We start from the raw sequence: 23,400 nt of genomic DNA, 5'->3' as shown, positions 1-23,400 counted from the left end.
TTTAAAACACAAGAACAAGTGGCTGTAAATGAACACATGGGAAGCACCGAGAGCTTTGGACTATAGCGACCTGAACATCAGCCCTGAGATGCCAGAAGGCTTTGCTGCCAATGCAACAGCTTGCTTACACCTGAGATTCACTAGTACATAGGCTAACTGTTGCCAGGTACATGCTGATATCACTTTTTTTTTTCTCCTCCGAAAAGCAGCCAATTAGGCAGCAAGCACCAGCAGTTTATGCTATCGGTCCCTGTCTGCTCTGTGCCCAGCGGGAGCAGGCTGGGGAGGATGCAGCCTGATGACAAAGCAGTCATCCCACGCAGGCACAGCTCCAGCAAGACTGGTACCACTCCCCAGCACACTCACATCTCACCTTAGTCTGGTCCAGCTCCACAGCCAGCATCATCCTTTCCCAGGGCTAAATCTGGGGCCGGACAGTTTAGTTTCTGCTATGGATACAGTGAGCTGAGCCAGAGCCAAGTGAACCAACTAGGGGAAAGAAAGTATGGCCCCAAATGAGATGTCCTCTCCCAGACCAAGGTTTAACCACATAGGGACGATTAAAGTCCACTTTGCTCATGCCAAGGTGAATTTCATCCCTCCAATGTGAAACCTGCTTTTTAATCCAGCATCTTCCCCTCCCTCCTTCTCCTGCTATGACACACTCACTCCCTCCTACAACATTTTTCCATTTTGGTTATGTTTGTGCAATTGCACAATTTTCTCCTCTCCTGGAGGTGAAAGGGCACAAAATACCCTGCCATGTAAAACCCTGAGATTTTTCCCTTCCTCTCAGTGCATCCCTGACCCAAGCCCAGGTCTTATACTGCAGCTGCCTGTTTCGGTGCTGTCAGTGCCTTGTGTTTCCCCATCAAGCCAATTCAGAGAGTCTGAAAAGGGCAGCACAGCTCCACTACATCAAGGAAATAGGATTAGATCTAATCTCGTTTATCAGCACAATTAAGGCTCTCATTCAATCTTCTTCCCAGACTCCGGAGGAGGAAAGAAAAGATCCAAAGCACTTGGCAACTCTGAAGAGGAATTAAAAGTTCACATCAAAGTCACTGCAGTCAGGATGAGTGTCACAAGTCAGCAATACCTGTTTCAACTAGAAACTGGGTGTTTTCTTTTGTATACAAAAAAAGGCACAAAATACCCGTATCGAACTCTTTCATTAGACAACCCCCCAGCCCCACCCCTGCAACGACTGCAGCAGCATGTAAAAAAAAAAGCCTTCCAACAGCACCAAACGAGCACGACATAACGTGAAAGGCACTGTCTCAGAATTCAAAGTCCTCATCGGCCATGTCGATAGCCCAGGCGAACTTCTCCCTCTGCGTCTTGTTGTAGATCTTCTCGATGGGCACGCCAAACTTCTTGCACCTGTACAGGCCACAAGACAGCGGTGGGGATGTGCTGCCCATCCCGCCTTGCTCCCACCACAGCGGTCCTCTCCGCTCGGGGTGCAGCATCTTTCACCCATGCAAACTCCTTAGCCGCAAGCTCCTTAAGAAATTAACTTTGTGCCGCTGCTGATAAAGACACATGAAGTGACCCCCTTCTTGCCCTAAACCCAGAAGGAACATCCTGCAATCAGTTATTTGCAGCAAGGGAAGCCTTAGCTTTGGATTTTGCTGGCCTCCCCCAACACCTCCAGGGCTTGGGCAGGTTTCTCTGGGCAGAAACAAAGTTTATTCCTTTCCCCCAAAGGCTCTGGCATGTATTTATCCCTCTTCCCAGGCAGGGCTAGGTGATCTGCATGTCTCTAAAGGAACATTTGCCCCATAGCATGCCCGAGACTCACCAAGCTATGCTAATCCTGGGGTCCAGGTAATTCAGCTTGGACGTGCCCAGAGCTATCTGCTTGTTCTCCTCCTTATCCGTGGCCTGGACGTTCAACTTGGCCAGCTGCTCTTCCAGCCTCTTCAACAGCTTCTTTTTCTTCTCCACATTGCTGAGGGCAGAGGAAGAGCAACACAGACAGCATGTTAAAGGGGAAAAAGAAGCAGCAGAGATAAAATACAGAGCAGTTCTCCTGGTCTGCTGTTGCCTGGGAGCATGATGGGAAGCCAATGAGCTTCAGTTCAGAGTAGTCTCTACACTCACCTTAAGTCCTATAAGGCCTGAGCCTAGAAATACTCTGGAATGGCAGAGTCAAAGATGCCATTGAGCACTAACCTACTTCTCAAGTACTTTGACCCAATGAGACACTTCTATAAAAATGTTATTACCACCAAGGTTGGGCAAGCACAAAAGCCAGCATCCAGCAAAAGACATCTCCCTCAAATCCAGGCTCCGTGAGCAACGACCATCTCTGACAACCTGCTCTGCATCTCACCAACACAGGGCATGAGCAGAAAACAAGAAACCCTAGAGTAAAACATAAGATACAAGCCTCCTGCCTCTCCTCCAGCCTCCTCCTGTCTCTGGGCAGCAAGTCACACTTGGGCTCTGGGAGGGGGGAGCAAATTTGGACAGACCCCATGCAATGACTACTGCAGAGATCAGGTAGGCCACAATCCACCACTCAAGTGTCCCACAAGAAAAACATGCCTCAAGGCCAGTCTGTGTATCCCCAGCTCCAACCTCAAGCTAGGTATCCTTTGCACCATGGCATTTGTAGGATAACTCCAAGCCAGCAGCTCGGGTTGAAGTCTTAGTATTCAGTGAGGTGTGCCCTGTTACAAAAAAAAAAAAGCCCCTGAAGGAGCTCTTTGCAATCCTACTGTTGCAAGGAACCATCCACAAGACCTCCACCCATCTGCCAGGCTACCATGGGCCAGGAGCCACCTGGTACCCAACAATGGCATGTCAGTTCCGATGAGCTGCACGTAGGGTATCGGACCACACCATCCCCATCCATAGGCCCTCTGCAAAAGAGGATCGTAAGGAAAAGTCACTCACGCTTCTGCTTTGGCATCTTTTGTGTCTTTGAACTCATCTTCGGCTTTTTTCAGCTCTTGCTGGGCTTCCTCCACCTGTTGCTTCTTGGCATCGATCTGTGAAGGTGAATACAAAGCGAGCCCGTGCTCCTGTCCTCCATGGAGGTTTCAGCTGCCTCCCTCTTTCCCTTTCGTTTGCCACACCACTCCTCAGTTTCTTACCAGCCCTACTCCAGCCCCAACAACTTGCCCCTCCAGCACCTGCTGGAGCTCAAACTTTTCTTAGCTTCTTGCAAAAGATCCTCACAGCACGGATGCCAGAAACACTTGCAGCTCTTATCTGTTCATCTTGTGCAACTGCCTGAGACTGACTGGCTCGTGACAGTGCTGGAGCCCTCTGCAAAGTCCCAAGCTCCCCAGTAGAGTGTGAACAAAAGCTGAGGACAATTAAAAGTGGTAGTCTGAGGTATTTCCATAGCAGACCCATGAAATTTCAGCTGGTCCTCCTGCAAAGCCAGATGGGAAAACCAATTTCCCTGGTCCCAAGCCAACTGTATCGAAACTGTGCCATCACAAAAGGCATCCAGCTTGGTTTGAAGACATCAACTGATAAAAAAAACCAAACCCCAACTCTGTGCCAAGTGTGCTTCACCCAGTATTTGAGCTTACCCCATCCCTCTCAACCCCTGGGTTGCTGATGTCTCTGCACTGATTAAAAAAGCCACTATTCCTGGTTCTTTCCCTGCCACGCTTGATCAATATGATCTCTCTAGGCATCAGGTTATTCACCCTCCCTCTCCCCATCCACCCCCAAAAAGAGATCAGATGTGATATTAGGTCTGAGGACTCAGTTTGGTCCGTCTTACCTTGCTCTGGAGGTTTTGCATTGACTTCTCAAAGGTTTTCGGTGTAGACCTCTGATGGTTGCACAGAATAGCCACAGCTCGGTTAGCTCGGTTGTAGGAGAGGAGCTTTCCCGCAACATTATCTTCAGCTGGAAATAAATGGAAGCATCATTATGTCTGCTTTCTGGGAGGTGGGGAAGGCAGGGAACGGACCAGAACAACAGCAAGTTGTTTGCCTTTCCTATCCTTTCTCAGGGGAGAGCAATACTGGTCATGGAAATTGGTGAAGGACACTTGAGCATCACTGAATCTGATACTGTGCCTCATCACTCGTGTATCCATGGCAGGCAAAAATAATGCAACCAACCAGCAATGCAAGGAAGAGGGAAAAAGAAATACTCCCATCTTGGTTATCAGTTAGATCATCGCTGAGCGGGTCACTATTTCTCATTTAGCATGGTTCCTAACCTGCTGCATGCCCCCGTAAGTTACATACCACCCTACAATGTGGTGCATCACCTGCCAAGGAGGGGCAGGCAGTTCTAGGGACCCCAAGGCAACGGCTGGACATCGCTAAGCCCATTGGCTGCACCATGCGGCTGGTGATACCACGAACACTGTTAGTAACTCACAGTTAGTGAGTGCCTTGAGCTGCTCCTGCAGGGTGATGGAGGCATTGTAGGTCCTGAACACTTTGGCACTCAAACCATCCATCAGACTCTGGAGGTGTCTGTTCAAGATGGATGTCTGGAGGAAGGAAGACAGGACAAAGTGGGGGGTAAAGGAAGGAAGAAAACAAGCAGAAGCCAGCACAATAAAGCACTTGCTTTTCAGATCATCTTCTGCCTAAGCAACCAAATCAGGCATTAAAAAAAAATCTGTAGCTTGCAGATCTACTTGTTGCGTCAGGCCCTCATCTACCAAAACCTGGCACAAATTCCACCTAAACCCACAAAGAATTTCTCTGGAAGTCAACAATTTCTGCCCATCTATGTCCAAAAGGACACATCTCGCATCCAATATCACATCTCACATATATCACATCTGATATCTCTGTTCTACGGAGCACATGGGGCTGCAGGTGGACTGGAAACAGAAGATGCTAAGAAGAGTCATCTGCGGTTTGGAGGAAGCCTTACTTGTATCAAGAAAGCCTGTCACAGATAAATCCTATATAACCAGAGAGGAGTAGCCTCTTCAGAGGCAAGATGGGCAAGTGGCTTTGTAGGAGATGCAGGCAGACGGGGAGCATGGGTGGCAGCACCCCATATCCCATACTGAGGAAAAGGAGGGAGGAGGTTTTTGCAGGGGAGTAGCTCGGGCGGGAAGGCTGCAGCACATCTCTCCAGCATCTCTGTGCTCCGGCAGCCTCTCACACTTCTGCCGAGCCCCGACAAGGTGCGAAAAGCATCAAACAGCTGAGGTTTGACACCTCCGGCAATGCCCCGAGCAACATGTGCGTGGGCAGGCCTCCCCAGGCTAAAAAAAGCCCGAGCAGATGAGTTAGAGGAGGGAAGGAGCAGAAAGCCACCTCCTTAGCAGGGACACAGGTTACTCGTGGGTGCAGGCAGGCAAAGCCTGCATTCAGAGAAGCAGAGATGCTACCAGTGCAGAAAGAAGATGGGAAAAAAAAAATTACAGCATCCCAACAGGGTGTTCAGTTACGGTGGTGTCTCTGGAGGGGAGATAGTTAAAACCAGGGTAAGGGACGACATTGATGCAGCACCACAGCCTGGGAGCCTGGAGGCTAGACAGGGGTGTCACGGGTTTGCTTCTACTTCCTCTGGGCCATCAGCGCTGTTTCAAAAGCTTAGAGGTGACAACTCACATTGAGCCTGTCAAAGAGGTCATCTGCTGGGTCCTTGTTCTTCATGAACAGCTGCAGGTTCTTGAACACCTAAAGAAGAGGAAAGGATGGCCCTGGTCAGGGACAAGGAGCAAATTGCTCCCAGACATCTCCCTCATCTGCCTCCTCATCCAGATACACTCTGAATCAGACTTCTGTAGTATACAACCTACCACACCACCAACCTCCTCAACTTCAAGGGCTGCCACTGGGACCTCAAAGCCACTGGTGCCACAGGCTGTTTTCCCCCCATCTCTGCTATCCCTGGCACTCCAGTTTCCCCACAAACACCATTAAAATCATCTATCCCATGGGCAAAGCAAAAAATAAGATATCAATGAGGACACTTCAAGTCCTAATGCCCACCAGTCAACTGAGGATGCTCCAGCAGGAGGCAGGACTTCTCTCTCATGGTTCATGGGCTAGAACAACCTTGAAAGCCCTACCCCAAAGTTTCTCGCCCTTCGCCAGGGCAGGGTCAGCATGAGCGTGTCCTTGTCACCCAGCACTGTTTCATCTCACACGCACGCTGCCACCGTGGTGATAAAGCACAGGAGGCATCTTCGCAACAGGTTTCAGATGCAGACTTGGGACTGATGACCGCCGAGTGAACCGAGCCACCCAGCTAACCCTGCACCAAACTGCCGTGCCGGCCGCTGCCTCCATTTCTGCCCCACTCACCAGCTTCTCCACCGACACTTTGTTGTAGTAACGGATCGAGTCTTTCCCAAGGAAGTCGAACTCCACCACGTGCTCCTGCCCATCCAGCTTGGGGTGCAGTTTGATGTGCTCCACGCGCAGGGAGCAGCAACCAACCGTGTCCGCAGTCTCCCCTTCCTCCTTCTCATTGCCGGCTCGCAGGGCCAGCTGGAAGGAGACAACGAGTCATCCAGCCCAGCCCACCTCAATTCTCCTTTCCAAGGTTATTAAAGTGGATGTGGACACCAGGGGTGGGGGGAGAAAAAAGAAAGCTTTCTGAGGGAAGTGCCTCACTGAATGGCTGCTGGGACCCTGGTGGAAACCAAGCAGTGACTGCCTCCAGTAGGAGGTTATTTCACTGCTCTAAGAAACCCTAAAATATCCCCCCCAGAGTAAAGTTATCCAGCTCTCCAGTGGGGCCTTTGCCATCAGAGACACACGTGCAGGTAAGTCCAGGAAGGACAGTACAGCTCCTGCACTGCCACACAACTGCATCCTCACACAAGCATCAGCAGATAGTAGGAGTCGCCATCCTCCATGATCATTGCCAGATGCCTCATGAGGAGCAACCCTGGCTAGTACAACCAGCAGACACCAAAAAAAAAAACTCCAGGGCGGGGTGGATCAGGTAAGCTAAATCCCAGCCTCAACAGGGATGGGGGGACCTGAGGGCCAGGGTGAGGCCGCAGATACCTTATCAATGAAGTAGAGGGCCACTGCTCTTTGCCGCTTCTTCATCTCCTTGGACTTCCAGTCGGCTTGGTACTGAGCACGGATTTTGTGGACAACATCCTTTAAGCGCCGGGCTACCTCATATTTCTGCCAGTCCTTCTCCCCCTGGAAAGAGAGGCAGAGACATTTTCACCCAATGTCCCGTCTTCCTTCCACCCCTACCAGTCAAACCCTGTTGTGGGAACACCTCCAGCATCTAAATACTGCTCAAATCCCATTTTTTTTCCCTTGAGAAAAATCCATGAAGTGGAGAAATCGGAGCAGAAACAGCTCATCTAGGGTTTCTGTGCCCTCAGCCGGCTGTGCTGGACCTGGGATCCCAGCCAAGTCTGAGCTGCTCATAGTCTGGAGGTGTCCTCCATCAGCTAGCAGCCAGCACGCAGCAAGTGAGGAGCCAAGTGGTCAAGTACTGCATGGCCACGGCATTGTGTCAGTCCACGTTGGACATCGCCAATGTGCACTGACACAATGCGCTTGCTCACTTGTGCCCAACTTGCACGCAGTGTCCTTATTTGCTCTGAGGACTGGAAGTAGCTTTAAGTCACCTTTCCCTCCCCACAGCGTTCACTCCCTCCCTGCCATGGCACTACAGATGGTGATCCCACCTCCCCCTACCCTCAGTTTACTGGCATAAATGAATGCAACCCCATACACTCTGGTCCCTGTGGACACTCTCGGGCCCTGCCTGGCTTTCAGCAACCTTCCCTGGACACACTTGAGCAGCACGGCAGAGGGATGGCTCTGCCAGTAGCAATCCATCCCCTGGAATAGGCTTGATGCTTAGCAATCATCTCAGTCCTTTCCCCCTCACCACCCAATGGCATCCCAATTAATTTAGTTTACCCCCTTTTTCAGGGGGAGGGAAGTACATTTTTGTTGACATGCCACATCTCTGCTTTCCTCTGATCGTTCCACCTGGCAAAAAGCCGGTGGCCCAACCAGCAACAGCTCTGCCTGAACAGCAGCATCACTCCAACCTTCAGCTTGGAGCTAGGGTTCAGCATGATGTACTTCAAAGTGTTCTGGATGTTTTCCGTCCACGAGGCCAGCCAGGTAACTGTGTTGTCAAAGCGCACCTCCTTCCACTTGTGCCCTTCTGGCGGCTCGGGGATCTTGGAGTCCCTGCGGGCAGAGCAGGGTTACAGCCCTCGGACCATGAAGGAGAAGAAACAGGTCGTCAGCTCAACTGCTTCTTCACAGTGAGCCAAGGATGGTCAACACATTGCAGCATTACTTACAGAAAACATACAGCCTGCCCAAAATTGCTCCACAACATCATCAGGTCTTTATCGTTTGGATACTAGGGACAACAGGAGAACTTGCTGGGCTGGTGGGGAGTGTTTTGAATCAAGGCCACAAAGTCTTCATATGGGTGGTTTAAGACCAATCCAACTCACGTAACTTAGAGGGCAAACACTCTTAACCCAGTCACTGCTTTTCCTCCCTCCAGTGAGTATCCTGATGCTTCCAGCCAGCACGAGGGACCCATAAAATGAGGAGGAATGGCTCGTTTGGAAGAGGAGCCCAGGAGAAGGGAGTACAGAGTTCTCCCTTCTTCAAAGAGGCCATAGGAGCACTGCAGTGTTTGCAGTCGATGTCGGGTGAACAGCGCGGGCACCAGTGAGAGAGACGGGAGCTGCTGACCAGCTTCCTGGCCACTGTATATCCACAGAGAAAGTAAAAGCCACACCTAACTGCAAAGCAGACATCTGGAGGTGACAGAAGGCCTCCAGCAAGTTCAAGCCTCAGGGTGTGCAAAGCTGTGATTGTAGGAGATAGCAAAACCCTGCGGCAGCTCTGGGCAGAGGAGGTGTGCCGTTTACCCCAGTCCCAAAAGCAGCCCCACGAGCTCAGCTCTTCCCATGGCAACTCACTTGCCGCAGTTGATGACAACATCTTCTGGCATGATCCTCTTCTTCAGCATGCCCATTTTGGGGTGGTCACCACGGCCACGGAAAAGCCCCGGCGGCTCGGTTTTGAAGTTGCCTATCTTCTCCCGGTGCCCATCGAGCATGCAGTACCCATACTCCTCCTGGATCTTATCTGCCTCCTCCTTCAGTTTCTGAAATGAGCGCCATGCCATCATGATCCCACAGGATGAAACCAAAACCCCATGACTCATGCCTGCTTATCGCTACCCTCCTTTCCCCAGAGAAAGCAAGGCTGGAAAGGCAGAGCTCAAAGGGTCGGAGGAAGAGGTGAGCATGGGTCCAAGTCCTCTCCCAACAAATGGCTCATCTCCACCCACTTTGCAAACCCTCACAGTGATGCTGTCCCAGCATGATATGCTGATGGAACAAGCCTGTGTGCCACCAGCCCCTTAGCAAGGTCCACCATCCTCTGGAACAGCGCAGGACCCCAAACCACGGTCCGAGGGTGACTGGTACCCTGCAAAGCCATGAAACATGCAGCATCTGCAGATAAACTTAATGAAGAGGGGTGTGATGGTCGTGGAGACAGAGCTGGTCCGAAGGCCAAAGAGGTCCCAGGTCAGGGCATAACACCAGGAAAGGAGACAAGCAGGAGCCAAAATACCCCAAGCTGGTCCCAAAACATATCAGCCAGTCCCAGATGTCATATGAAACTGTCCTTACCTGCTTCTCCTCTTTGGAGAGTGCTTTCCGTGCCTCGCTTTTGTCCACGAAGTACTTGTGGATCTCCCTGAAGTCACACTTGTCCAGGTCTTTGATTATCTTCTGCTCCTTTGAGGTCATCTCCTGAGCAAGAGGCGAGAGGGACTGGGTAAAGCCAGGAGGCAAAACCGACTCTGCACAGAGCTGCTGCCTATGCCTCTCCTTCACAGACAAGGAAATAGAGACCCACACGCCAGTTCTTCAGAAAAATCAGAAGGAAGCAGCCACCCCAGCTATCTTAGCCACATCCATCCAAGGGCAGACAAAGCTGCCACGGCAGGAGGCCAGGCTGCCTCTGGACACCTGAACCTGCACCCATAAAGAAGCAAAAACGCAGCCAGCTCTGGACTGGAGCAACCTCTAACCTCTGCTGTGGAAACAAGCGGTCCCCAAGCATGACTGCAAGCAGCCTGCGGGGACTGCAGAAGCAGCACCAAAGGTATTTGGGGGCATGAAAACTTGCCCTACCAGGGGTCTTGCTTTTATTTGGGGACTGAGCTGTGGTGCTGTGGGACCATGAGGTTAATCCTTCAGCGGGACACATGCCTCAAACCGTTCGTGAAAGCTGTTTGCAAGACCCAGCACCTGCTTTCTTAGGTAGCATCACTGAAACTCAGAGGGAGCACAAGTGCCAACGTGAAGCCCTCAAGGATGCTGCAGACAGCAAGCCCCAGCCCAAACCCACAAGAAGCAAGGAAATAAATCATATAATTTAGAATCTCATAAGTATATGATTATAAAAAAAGAACCAAGCCACAAAAAAACCCTCATCCCCTCCATCTCACACTGCAGCCTTGGGTCTGCCTGGGGATGACAAGTTTAATGCTGAGTGTTTAATGCAGAGGACAAGGAAGCCCTCACAGGGAAGGTACCTTCCTCCAGTCATTGAAGAAGTTGTTCTGGAAGATCTCCTTGGTCGTGTATTCATGATCGAGCATTTTGGCATAGAAGGTGGCAATTTCCTCCGTGGCCAGGCTCAGCTTCAAGGGTTTGCCTAGGAAGGAAGAGGACCTTTAGCATCAGTTATGAGAACAGCCCAACCCTGCAGCACCAGGCAGTTGATTGGCAAGTCCCCACGCTCAACACAGTGCCAAAACAGGGACAAGGGGTGAGAACAGACACCGGCAAGGCTTCAGCCCCCCCCCCCCCCGCACCAGGCACAGCCTCGTCTGTGGATCAATACCCAGAGCACTTGGCACAGCGGGATGCTGCTGCAGCCCATCTGCAATCACACGCTTCATCTTCTTTTCCAGGAGAGCAGAAATCCTGATTTACGTTTAGGTCACGAGCCACAGGGCTTTCAGCAGCCACCATGCCATGATGAGTCCCAAACTAATGGCTCCACAGGACAACACAGAAAGATTTGCTTTCTGACCATGATCACTTCCAGGACCACGCTGAACAGCCAGGATCCCACTTGGAGAGGTTTCATCTCCAATACTTTCCCACGCAGATGGAGCAATCACAGGAAGCTCAAAGCTGAGATTTGTGCAACAGATACAGATGCATGAGCCTCTCATGGTTGTCCAGTGGATCTCAGATAATTTCTTGGAGGTGGCAAAGCCACCGTCCTCTCCTGAGCTCTTTGGCTAGAGCAATGAAGCCTAGTGAATCCAAGGAACATCATGGCTCTTCCTAGGAAACCAATACTTTGAAATAGCTTTTCTAGGGAAGCTGCAGGAAAAGCACCCTGCAGAGCTCCAGGGGACAGTTCAATCCTACCTGCACCAGACACTCTGGTTTTTGGGGTTCCTGACCTCCACCCGAACTGCAGGGTATGGTGGGTCACAGCCTTACAGCAGCCCCATGACAACCTACACACACCGGCTCAGCCACGGTCCCTCCCTACTCGGGGCTGTTGCCTGGGCACAAACATGTTTTCATCCAGGAACGGTGACACCTTTCAGCAAATGAGCCAATGTCACCCAAGATCCCAGGCCAAAGCCATCAGCCCAAATGCACGCAACAAAGATGGGTCTCCAACAGCTCAGAGGCCACAGAGAAGGTCCAAACCCTATGCAGGACTACATACAGCTGCCAGGGCTCTTCCTCATAGATCCAAAATAAAAGTCTCCGACAGCCCCATCGATGTCCCAGCAGTGCCCTCTGGTGACAGCGTTGCCAGACACCTCATTTCCCTAAACTGGCCGTTTTTCTCCTCCTGTAAAAACCCCACAAGGCAGTCCACCCAGTGACGGGACTGAGGAGAACCAAGACCCCATGCAACTGCAGTCCCCTCCCATCTCCAGCATCCCTTGGTCAAGTCCTAAGGTCCTCCTTGCCTCCCTTCCCTTGATCTCTCAAGAAAATAGTTCAGGGATGGAGCCAAGAGCAGGGAGGATAAGACAGCTCAGCAGGCATGGTGGGAAACCAGGCAGGAGAGCAGAGACCAGGATCTGTCCTGCCAATCTCTCAGCCCCTTCACTGATGCACTGAGTTGCTGTAAGGCAATGCGTGGTGGCCCTGGGGACAACATTGGGAGCCGTGATCAGGAGCTCAGAGCAGCCCAGCCAAACCCTGCAATGTCTTGGAGGGCAAGTGATGTGTCAGTCACTGAGGCCATGGGACAGGCAAACTGCATCTCTCAAAAGCAAAAAAAAAAAAAAAAAAAAAAAAAAAATAATCACATTTTCCCAGCTTGCGGGGAAACCATGCATGAGCTGACTTAAAGCTCAAACCCAAAAGGCATCTTAATGAGAAAAAAAAATTGTTCTTTCTTTTCCCCTCCAGTCCATCTTCACAAGAAGTACACAAGGACTTCAGGCAACAGCATCAAGATGCATTGCTTCCCCTCGAGAAACTTCAGGTCCAGCCCCACCACTGCATGTCCTGCACCCGGGAGAGGCTGTGAGCAGAGGTGCAAGTCCCAGATCCACACACGGTTGCATTACAGCACCCTAAAACCAGCTGCAGGCAGCCACACAGCAGCCCTCACCCTGCTCAGGGTGCTCCGCATGGGAGGGGATGCATGAAGCACCCTGCAGCCGTCAGGGGCTCATTAGCTCCTCAATAACCCCATAACTCTTACCACGTGCAAAACCCTCCGGCTTTAACCCAGGGTTCAGGCTTTATCCAACGGGATATTTAGGCCCTTTAATAATTTGTGGTCTGCAATACTTCCTCCCCCATACAAGAGAAGATACCAGCCCTTCAGCCAGGCAGAGGACAACTCCACATGCCTCAGGTCCCATCGCAAGGCGGACGTACCATCATAATAAAACTGCACATCATCAGGCAGCGGCTCGTAGAGGGGGGCGAAGTAGGGTCCTCGGTGCTCCAGCTGGGTCCACTTTACCCCATCTTCTTTCTTCTCTTCTTCCCACCTGGGAAAAGAGGGACCCGTGAGAGCATCCCAACCCTGGGGTCTGGGACCTTCTCCGAAGGTCACCCTGGGAAGATGCTCTGTGAGCAGTGATGGCTGCCACAAAACCCAGGTGAAGTCCTGTCGTCTCTGCTACTGCCTCAGTTCCCCCGTTCTTTCAGACGAGGAAGACTGCAATGCAACCCAGGGAAAGGTGTCTTGAGGAAGGGGACACGCTTGGTGCGGTGACATGGAGGGATGCAGTGGGAGAGTGAAGGGATGGATCAGTCAACCAAACTCATGGGCACAGGCAGAGAGACCCCACTGCTGAGCCACGAAGGCTGCTCAGTTTGCACAGAAGGGGCTGCAAGCATTAAAATGTACCCTCCCTTCCCTCCCCAGCCCTCACTGCCTCTTTTTTTTTTTTTAAAGAGCACCCAAAAAGAGAAAAAAAGAGATTCAGAGGTTCATGCGCACATGCCAGAGACTGGTAACACACAACATTCATCACTACTTATACCTATGATCTTAATGCAAAGAAGATCTTAATGCACCTCTCCCCCCTCCAAAGCAAACAGGATTTAAAAGTCACTGCAAGCCTTAGCTGTGAAATGAAGATTTTTTAAAAAATTTAAAATAAAAAAGTAAAAAAAATAGTCAAAACACCCACCCTGAAGATCAGGAGAATAACATTAAAAGAGATAACCCAGGTCGGGGCAGAGGAAGAAGTCTGCTGGAAGAGCATTGCGGACAGCAGTGCATGGGATCTGCATCCTGCAGCTCAGCGCCAGCCGGGCTGGCACTGGCCCCTTAACCCCAGCATCTCCGGAGGAAAAAAAAAAAAAAAACCACCCACAAAGATTGCTGGGAAAACACAGCAAGATTTCACGCTGGGGAAGAAAAACCCCAGTGTTTCTCACTCAGCGGCGCCCCGGAAGTATTTCTGACCTTTCTCCTCCCCACGGGAAGCAGGGTGGAATAAATCAATTGTATCAAAAGGTGCGTTGTGCCAGGAAGACACAGAGAAAAAAAAGATATTAAAGAAAAATCAACAAGCTAAAGAAAACTTGGCTGAAAGCATCTCAGACAGGCAGCCGCAAGGGTGGATCGCAGGGTGCTGCAAGGGCTCCGTCTCTCCTCCCAAATCCATGCGATCCCCCATCCCGGCAGAGCATCGCCCGCACTCACCTGCTGCAGCCCCCCGAGCCCGGCCAGAGGCAAACGGGGGTGCGCTGGGGGTGACGGATCCTGCGGCCAAACAGCGAGGAGGTGAGACGCCGGTACATGCCACCGACCACCCACAGAGACAGCGAGGCTGATGGATGCCCAGGTCACCCCAAGCATCCTGCCCCAGCACCCTGCTACCCACCCAGGCATGGTGGTAGTGGTGCCCAAGGCATCGCCATGACAAGCCACCGCTGTGTCCAAGGTCCAGGCTGTGGCACTCCCCACATGCCAGGGCAGCGCAGCCTCATGGGAAATGTAGTCCTGCATGTGTTTCGGGGCAAAACTGCTGCAAATCGAGCTGATGCTACGTACCGGCCCACTTGTCTCCATGCCAGGCTCCAGCCCCCCCCAAACAAGGCATTACTTAGCAAAAAAAGCTGCTTCGTCCTGCTTTTCATGCCACCCTGTGCCCCACAAGAGCTGTCCCAAAGGTCCAGGTGCCCATGGGCATCCCTGTCTGGGATAACACCCTAGCAGCTCCCCACAGCCCAGGTTTGCAACAGGTTCCAAAGCATCCAGCACCCTAAACGCTCCTTCTCTGCCCCAGATATTGGGGTGCTCTGGGAGAGAGTGACACCAAGTGGCTAAAGCCACTGCTCCCTGCCACCTCGGGAAAAAAAGAAAATACAACATCCATCAGCCCCACTCATATATCCTTTCCCCATGCTCTCCTGCCAAAAAGCTTGCCTGGGTTATCCAAAGCCTGCTGCAAAAGCGAAAAAAACAAAATGCAGCCCCTTTATATCCCTCTGCAACTCCCTGATACGGGTCCTGCTGTCTTGGAAGCTGTTTTGTTACAGGGGGTTGTGCAAATCACTTCCTTCCACCAGCCGTGAGCATCTCCCTTCCCTGGCTGGGCACCAGCAAAGCCATTTCAGGAGGAATACGTATTGTATATACTGTTATAAGAATAAAAAAACTATTATGCAAATACTATTGTGTATTCCGAACCTCCCGTTATCTATCTCCCCCTTCCTCCTGCCAAGAGTGCCGAGTTCAAGGCTTAAGAAAATACAGCAGAGCAGTTAAAAAATAGTAACAAAAAAAAAGAATTTTCATAGTTTTACCCTAAGAAATTAACACTAATGCAACTGGAGTTTTAGTTTTAACCTGCTCACAGGACACTTACCATTTCCACTTGTTTTCTGCCTCTTCTTTCTTTTCTTCTTCTTTCTTCTCCTTTTTAGCCTTTTTGTTGTTCTTTTCTTCTCCTTCTTCCTTAGATTTCCTTTTCCGGGTTTTCCTCGGGGTCTCCTCCTCTTCACTCTTCTCTTTGCTTTTCTTCCCCTTCTCTTTCATTTCCCCCTTGATTTTCCGCTTTTTCTCTTCCCCTGGCACATCTCCCTTCCCTGCCTCCTCCTGACCAATCTCTGCACTCTTTGTCTCTCCCCATCCTTCATCCCCTTTCTCATCCACCTCCTCTTCCTCCTGCTTTATTGCTTTTCCATCTTCACTTTCCTTTCCCACCTCATCTCTCTCCTTCAGTTCATCTCCCACTCCCTTCTCTCCTTCCTCCTCATCTGTCTTCTCCAGCTCTTGCTCCTCTTCCAACATTTTTTCCTTCTTTATTTTCTTCTTCCCCACCCCCTCTGTTTTCACCTTCTTGCGCTTCTCTGCTTTCCCCTTCTCCTGCTTTTCCCTCCCATCACCCCATCCCCGGGTGCTGCTGCTGCGGCTCCCTCCCTTGGCTCTGCCCCGTCCCCCTGCCCGATTCCTGCCCCCATCAGCACCCTCCTCCTCCTCGATGCCCTCCATCACATCCCCAGGGCTTTCCTCAAATTCATCCTTCTTCTTCCCTCCTTTTCTCAGCAATCCCTTTTCCTGCTGCTTCCTTTGCTCTTGCTTCTTCTCTCTCTCTTTTTTTCTTTTTGGGTCTCGGGCATCCCCTCGCTGCTGTGGGAAAGGGGGGTCCAGCTCCTTCTCCTCATCCTCCCTCACAGCGGCAAGCCCCACATCCATCTCCAAAGCCTCAGACTCTCCAGAGAGGGATGCAGCCCCACCAGCAACACCATCACTTGGCTTTGGGACCTGTGGGAAACAGCCAGAAGGGAAGAAAGGTTGAAGTTGGGAAAGGAGAGCGACTATCCCAAAGCCCAGGGTGCATGAAGGAGGTGCTAAGGGATGTGCCCCATGCAGGATTGGGTCTGGGGGGGGTGACAGTTCCCCCTGGGTTTCCTACCCCAACTCCAGCCTTGGTCGCTGAGAGCCACCGTCCTGCTGTGGGTCCCGCTCTCCGGGGTTTGCGCTGCGACCTACAAGAAAAGAAAAGCAAAGCCACTCCTCACCACGTTGGTGAGCAGCAGCCTCCACCTCTCACACGCAAAAATGAAGGGCTTGCTTGGGAGCAATGCCTTGTTTCCCTTCGAGCATGGCAGCACCCTGGGTGCTGTGGTACCCCAAAGCAGCAGTGACCAGCCCCTGGAGGAACAGGATGGCCCCAGGTTGCAGTTTACAGGACAAGGAAGCTCAAATGAGCAGGACCACAAGGTCTCCAGACCAAATGGGGAAGACTGGGGACATTTCCTTGGGGCCCAGAGACACCTCTGCCCAGAGAAGGGGACAGGTTTGCAAGGTTTGGCAGCACCAACAGAAAGCAGGACAGAGATGGCATCAGGCTGAGCATCGTGGACACACGGGAGGAGGAGACCTCGTGATGGGACACATCTCCTGAGACCGTGGGGACAGGCTCCCCCCACTCCCCTCCCAAGAAGGCAGCCTGAGCATTGGCACAACAGGGAAGGACACAGCCTCATCAATGCAACAAGCTGCAGGACAAGGAGTGTCCAGATCCGTGACCTCCGCCATCAGCAATACGGGTGGGGGAATGCAGGAATGATTCCCTGGTCAGCAGAGAGGTCAGGTGAATTTTGGGGACTTCTGGGAGACTTGCAAACATTATAAAGCACCAACCTGCCAACTAAAAATACTTTCTCCCAAGGCTTCTCCAAGCCAGGCAAGGAGTTGGGAACCTCATCTTTGAGTTGCTCATGGTCCAAAAAAGCAAAGCAAGAGATGAACGAGGGAGTAGCAAGCACAGCCTAAACCAAGTTTACAGCTTGTAGGTTGAGCCTACATCTCCACAGGGTTGAGGTGATGGTGTCCCCTTGCCCACAGGGAAACTTGGGGCTGTCCCTGCTGGGTCATTGCCACCTCCCAACCGAGCGAGATGCCCGCCATGCTGCAGAGCATCAAATCCCCAGCTTGTGATCAGCACCACCACAAAAAAAAAAAACAAAACAAACAACCCAACTTATCCAGGGCAGCAGGTAAAAAGCAACCAAAGCCCCATTCCTCCAGTCCATGCTAGGCAAGCTTGAAGCTGAGCTCAGGCCCTATGTGCCAGCCCATGAGACAGACCCATTGCCTGCCTTTCCCCACTCCTGGCACCCCCTAGTATGGCCAGTTTGGAAGCACAGCCAGCTGCCCCAGTGCCACCCAGGAAGGAGCTGGGAAACTAGGTTTCTCCATCCAAGGAGGGTGGTGATGTCTCTCCTGCACATCCAGGTGAGCACAAAGAGAGCAGAGCCACGATTTCTGCTTTTAGCCAAAACATCCCGCAGACATGGTTTCTGCAAGGGAAAGGGAGATTTTTGGCCCATTTCTAAGAGTTCATTTAGGCCGATCCTAAATTACCAGGCTGGGGGACACCAGAACAACACAGGGCTCAGGAAAGCCTTTGAGTCTGTCTGGGATGGAGACAGCAAGTTCCCAAAAAAACAAGGGCCAGATGTTTTTTCCAGGCAGCCGGAGCACACATTACACAATCTCCACTAAACTCATTAGGGCAAACGGCCCGGCAAAACACGCTCAGCCCCTCCAATCTCATTAGCAGCCGAGCACCAGCAGATTCATGACTCACAAGGCAAAGTCCTGCCACCTTTTGGGATCAGCTCCTTCCCCAGAAGGTCTTATTAGAGGCCTCTCACTGGACATGAAAGCCCCTGCCTCTAAGACACGGAGAGGATTAGCCTGCTAAGGGACAGCTTTATGAATTCAGCTTCCTATCTCTGCCCAGATCTAGCATGGGGCAAGAGAAAGAAACACCCTTTTCCCAGGCTTTGCGAGGCTGGTTGTCCCCACTAGCATTTCCCCACCGCCTACCTCTGTATTTATGTAGGTATGTGCAACTGAGCGATCGCGCCCTGCTGACTCGAGCATCCTTGGGGAGGTTGGATGGGGCCAGGAGCCTCCCTCTCCACCCTCAAATCCCAGGATGGGGCCTCAAATTCCACTTGTGATGTTTTTGGCAAGCTTTAAGGTCACTGAAGGTACCAGGATATGGCCAAGCTGCCCAGTGAAGGCATCAGCAGCAGGGTGGTCTCAGTACCACAGGAGGGAAAACCAGGGCTGTGCAACCCCACAGCAAGAAGAGAAAGGACAAATTTCCAGTTCTCTGGGCAAAAAGCATTCAGAAAGTAGCCCAGCTTACCCTGAAGAGTCTTTCAGCTCCACTGATGACCCTTGGTGGAGGATTGATCTGGTCTCCTCCTGAAAGATAGTAACAGTGTTGATCTGGGAGAGGTTAGCTAGCGTAGATACCCCAACAGCAGCATCACCCCCAAGCAATCACCCAGCCCCTGCAATGGCAGCCAGCCAGGCCACAGCACCCACGTCCCATTGACGTCGCCTTGCCCTTCCTCAGCCACCTTGGCTAGAAACCAGGAGCCCAAAACAGCAAGCTTTTCCAACCATGAGGAGAACTTTGAGGTTCTATGGGGTTAGGAAATCCCTGTCTTGCTTCCGACGACACTGAAAAGGTATTTTCTAGAGCAAATACATGAAAATGATCACCCCTCCTCAACCATCATGCTCATTAGATGTGTTGCTGCTATGAGGGACACCGGTCCAGAACAGTAGAAGGGATGGGAGGGCTCCAAAACAAAGATGTGTCAAACAACAGCTTATGTGCATCCACGCCAGCTTGGTCCTTAGAAGATTAAATGACCCTTGTAGCTGATGGCAAGGGGGGAAAAAAAAAAGAGAGGTGAGGGGCAAAGCCACAGAGTGGGAAATACGACAAGGGTGAACAGAGAGCAAGTAAGAGAAGGGCAAGGAGAAAGAAAAAGCAAAGCGTAAGGAAAGCAGGGACAGGACCTAGAAGAAAACAAGTTCAGAGAAGACTGAGCCCTAAAAGCTGACCCATGGTGGCCACCAGAAATATTATCACACTGCTTGCATGCTTGTTTTCAAAGCTGAAACCAGGTTCTTCCACTCCTGGCCCTGCAAGGCCACGTCTAACCACGCAGTGCCCTGAAACTCATCCCAGCTTCACCCAATGCTTGCCAAGCATCAAGGCTCTCGTTATAAATTCTGACTTCCCCAAGCTTCTCTTTCGAAGGCTTTCAAGGGAGGCCAAAACCACACCAGGATTTTTCTTGAAAGCTGCTGCTGAGAAGCTGCTGGGTTAACTCATTAAGGGGGGGGGGGGGGGGGAGGGGGGGGAACTGAGTTAATTATAGGTTGGTTATGGCAATATACACTTTCGTTCCCTGGGAATACGCCTGCTCTCGTATTCACAATCCTTCAGCCCCTGTCAGAAATCAGGTTGGTAAATTCAAGAGCAGACAGCCACGATCTTCCAAAAAATTCCTGCATGCAAGTGCCTGGCACTTGCAGCGGGAACACTGGCAACACCAGGACACCGACCGCAGGCACCCTCGGGGGGTTTCAAGGCTGCAGCTCTGAGCGCATCCATCCAGGAGAGTTTGCTGACGTTTCAGACACTGTTTGCAAGAGGGATGGAGACTCATCGTGAGGAGGGGAAAAAGCATCTCTGCTGGTTTTACACACCAAGAGGACAAGTGCAATATGTTAACGTGGGCAAAGCAAAATGCAGGGGGAATTAGCCAGGATCTGTGCTCTCCAGCATCATCCCAAGAACAGCAGTGAAGACCAAATGCCTCAGAAAGGGATGCTGTCAGGATGAGACCAATCCCAGTCTCGTGCCTGGGACATGATGGAGTCACCCATGGCCTGGTGCTCCCCATCAGTGCCAGTTCATGCTCTTGGTCCAACACCAAAATGTGACTGATTCAACCCCAAGGCCACATGCATCTGAGCTTCAGGCAAATTACGCTTTAATTTAATTCAAGATGCTGAAAGGCTCCCTTTTAGGGGCTTGCACACAACCACCAGTTGTAGGACACCATCCTCACAGCTCCCTTGAGAGCAAACCACATGAGTGTTCCTTAATCCTTCGGCGCAGAGACCACCACGTACCGACCCAGATGCGGCTCCCTCCTCTGCTTGGATCCCATCCCGCAGGCTCGAGCTGAGACCTTTCCCTTCTGCAGCCTCTTGCTTTAGAGAGCTTCTTGGCCAAAAAGGAGACAGAGAAGGAACACAAGTTTTTCCCAATTAAAAAGCCTTTTTGATAATCAAAGCAGCCCAAGGAGAGCAGAGTTGGACACGGCGCTCCCATGCATGACTCTGGGGTGAATCCAGATGGGGAACTCCAGCATGGGGGTGGCAAAGCCCCACTGATGCCATCTCCTCCCTGGCTGCCACCATCAGCCCCTCATCCAGCCACGGAGTTACCTGCTGATGATATTTTCCTGCAGCGGCTTCTCCTCGACCTGTGGTGATTTCTTCTTCTTCCCTTTTACCGCAGGGGGCTGCACATCAGGACAGAGCAGTGTAAGAGAGAAGGAAATTTTGTGGGTTTGATGCCCACAAAACATTGGGAACAGTCACAAGGGTCACCCCAACGCTCAGGCATGGAGAGGGCTAGCTGGTACCTGCACCATGCATGGTGTTTCCTCCGGCTCCTGCTTCACAGCCTTTCCCCTGGGTGGCTTTGGCACCTCCTGCCCCTTCCCCGACTCGCTCTTTTGCTTCCTGGGGACAAGAACAAATTTGTCCCGCCGAGGCCAAGCAGGCAAAGCCTGCAGCAAACCCCTTGGTGGTGGAAACAGGTCATGGCGTGATGCCACACCGCCTAACCCTTATGTCCAGCAGCACCAAAAAAGCGCTCCCAAAAGGAAATTTGGAGGGATTTCCCTGCTGACTGTTTTAGGGCTGAGCTGCCTAACAGAGCCAGCCGCAGCAAGTGTGGTAACATAATGCTGGAGGCCCCCAAAAATCCCCTGCCATGCCCTATGGTACCCACCTGCTGCTGCTGTTCTTCCCTCTGGCCCTTGAGACTCCCATGGCTCCGTGACCCACCAGCTCTTCGAGATGTGACATGGGGTTAAGGCAGCATCCCCGAGGATGGCCACTGCAATGAGACGGAGATGGTATACGGCCAGTAGCACCCCACTTTTGCTCTCAGAGGAAACCCCAGCAGATGCTCGCTCCACAGCTCAACCCTCAAGTCTGCAGCTACCCACAGGGTTAAGCTCAGTTTTAACAAGGACCCAAGTAGAACATCAAATGGAAAAGCCTTGAGCTCAGTCCCTGAGCTGCTGCTGGAGATAGCAAAAATAAACTTGCTGCTAAAATAAAAGGAAAGCCCCCACAAATAGTATAGGAATTCACAGCTCCAGGTAGGTAGATGGGGGTTGTGTGCTGGGGTGGATTTGCACCCTCAGAACAGCCCAGGGTATGCAGCAAGTATTATCCAGGCCCTAATTACACCCAGAGAGCCACAACAACGGAAAATAATAAAACACAACAAAGAAACAAGAGCAAAATTGAGATATTGACTCCCCCCACTGAAGCAGGCAACTGGGCTGCCATCACCCAGCTATCACCTCTCCTCCTCATGGCTGGAGCAGCCAGACCCCCCCCAAACCACTTGCTCCCCCTGGAAACTCAAGGCCTCAGAGAATGCAAGAAATAAAGATCAAATTGAAACAACACCAAGGTGGTCCCCATCCACGAAGGACCTTCACCACTGAGGAAAAAAAGGGAATTTTTCAAGGAGAGAAGACAAGCTACAAAAGCACCATGAGATATCCTGCAAACTTTTCAAGGCGTAGAAAACACATTGAAAACCTCCATATTTTACCAGCCTTGGCCGAGCCGTGAGCACTTACAGCTGCCGGGGGGACCACGCTCGCTCAGCACAAGGCGATGAGCCTCCCTCAAAGCCACCCAGACCGGAGAAGACCTCACTCTTTGCCCAGCTGCCTCCCTAAGGGCAATGCCCCTCTGCAGGCAGCTTGTTTAAAGACTCCCTCAGCCCTGATTGGAGGCTCCCAGCCCAAGCTGCACCCTGGGAAATGAAGTTTTAGCCCAAAAGCTGAATTTGAGGAGAACCCCTAGCCAGCATCTCCTCGGCAAGGAGAGCTGCTAGGGGGAAAATGCTTTGCACGGCTCAGGTGGAGGATGGGTGGGACCAAACACATTGCTTTAAAAACAGCATAGGAACACCTCCCTTCCAGGAAATATCCCCCCTACAATTAGATGATTAAATTAGTCCCAAAATCCAGCCTTTCTCAGCTGCCTCTTACCCATCGGAGCCCCCAGGGTTGGATTTGGAGAGGTCTTTGAGCCCAGGCACTGGGTGCAGAGGCCAGATCCTGCAAGGTGCTGCACGCTACAGCCCACAACCCTCATCCTGAAGCATTCACCCATCCCACCCCTCTCCAGCCCTATTCATGCAGGCGAGTCTATCGCTTTCACCTGCCCACGTTGCCATCAAGCACCTCATCGCAGCTGAGCCTCAAAACGGTCTACAACCATCCTCAACCCGGTGCAAGCGGCGCTGCTGGGAAAGGGGGCTGGTGCAAAGGGGCCGCGGGGACTTCGCACAGCGTGAAGGAACACGAGCTTTCCCCCAAAAATGCTGAGTTGGGGGGGGGGGGGGCAAAAAAAAAAAAAGGTATTGCTCCATGCTGAGATCCCCGACCGTGGTGAGTAGCGGGGCCACGCGTTCCCCTGGGAAGATGCCACCAGGTTCGCGGCCGGGAGCGGAAAACCCGGGAGGCAGGGCTGGCTCCGGGAAAACCTCTTTGATCCCCGTTGCGCCACCGGTGGAAAAGGCATCCAAGCCACTTTTCTTGCTGGATGAGTAAAAGTCGTCAAGGGATGGGAGCCAGCCCCGGGGCAGGGAGCAGAAGAGGACGACTTCATGCTGGGGCTTGTTCGCTCTTGGCCGCCTTCTGCCAAGCCAGGGACCGGCGTATATTTGATTTTCTTCCATTTTCACCCTGGGTCCCATATGGATTTATTGAGCCCTGATGCTTGGTGAAGGTTTCTCCCAAGCTCTCCGTACCAGTTGGGATGTCCACGATGGGAAACGATGAGGTTTGCAGGGTGGGTGAGCTGGGAGAAACCTGTCCTAGCCTAGACC

General features: G+C 51.9%; 2 protein-coding genes across 2 annotated transcripts; both read right to left on the bottom strand.

Moving 5' to 3' along the window:
* Positions 1–1,195: 1,195 nt before the first annotated feature.
* On the bottom strand, positions 1,196–15,696 carry TOP1MT (DNA topoisomerase I mitochondrial). The gene is made up of 14 exons (XM_050891071.1): positions 15,295–15,696; positions 12,845–12,960; positions 10,510–10,631; positions 9,599–9,721; positions 8,879–9,066; positions 7,982–8,126; positions 6,966–7,109; positions 6,255–6,440; positions 5,556–5,624; positions 4,360–4,474; positions 3,749–3,876; positions 2,905–2,999; positions 1,805–1,954; positions 1,196–1,383 (listed from the first exon to the last, which is right to left on the bottom strand). The coding sequence occupies exons 1-14, from the start codon at positions 15,462–15,464 to the stop codon at positions 1,281–1,283; spliced, it is 1,854 nt and encodes a 617-aa protein (XP_050747028.1). The 5' UTR covers positions 15,465–15,696; the 3' UTR covers positions 1,196–1,280.
* LOC127013838 (cyclic nucleotide-gated cation channel beta-1-like) lies at positions 15,682–22,581 on the bottom strand. Its single transcript, XM_050892878.1, has 9 exons — positions 22,559–22,581; positions 21,274–21,381; positions 20,903–21,002; positions 20,703–20,779; positions 20,385–20,478; positions 18,595–18,653; positions 16,345–16,417; positions 15,896–16,193; positions 15,682–15,794 (listed from the first exon to the last, which is right to left on the bottom strand). Exons 2-9 carry the CDS (start codon positions 21,348–21,350, stop codon positions 15,682–15,684), a joined length of 891 nt encoding a protein of 296 aa, XP_050748835.1. The 5' UTR covers positions 21,351–21,381; positions 22,559–22,581.
* Positions 22,582–23,400: the final 819 nt, after the last annotated feature.

Source organism: Gymnogyps californianus, chromosome 2, assembly GCF_018139145.2.
Source record: "Gymnogyps californianus isolate 813 chromosome 2, ASM1813914v2, whole genome shotgun sequence".
Lineage (NCBI taxonomy): Eukaryota > Metazoa > Chordata > Aves > Accipitriformes > Cathartidae > Gymnogyps > Gymnogyps californianus.
The sequence above is the reverse complement of the archived record's forward strand: the minus strand, read 5'-3'. Positions and strand labels throughout refer to the sequence as shown.

What these genes read in the sequence shown, in the direction of transcription:
- TOP1MT (XM_050891071.1), bottom strand. Translation starts at nt 15,464, where the DNA reads ATGAAAGAGAAGGGGAAGAAAAGCAAAGAGAAGAGTGAAGAGGAGGAG. An exon ending in TGTGCAGTTTTATTATGATG is followed by an intron (nt 10,632 to 12,844) that starts GTACGTCCGCCT and finishes CTTCCTTCCTAG; the next exon opens with GCAAACCCTTGAAGCTGAGC. An exon ending in ACCTCTTTGACAGGCTCAAT is followed by an intron (nt 4,475 to 5,555) that starts GTGAGTTGTCAC and finishes TCCTTCCTCCAG; the next exon opens with ACATCCATCTTGAACAGACA.
- LOC127013838 (XM_050892878.1), bottom strand. Translation starts at nt 21,350, where the DNA reads ATGTCACATCTCGAAGAGCTGGTGGGTCACGGAGCCATGGGAGTCTCA. An exon ending in GGGAAGAACAGCAGCAGCAG is followed by an intron (nt 21,003 to 21,273) that starts GTGGGTACCATA and finishes TCTTGTCCCCAG; the next exon opens with GAAGCAAAAGAGCGAGTCGG. An exon ending in AGGGAGCCGCATCTGGGTCG is followed by an intron (nt 18,654 to 20,384) that starts GTACGTGGTGGT and finishes ACTATCTTTCAG; the next exon opens with GAGGAGACCAGATCAATCCT.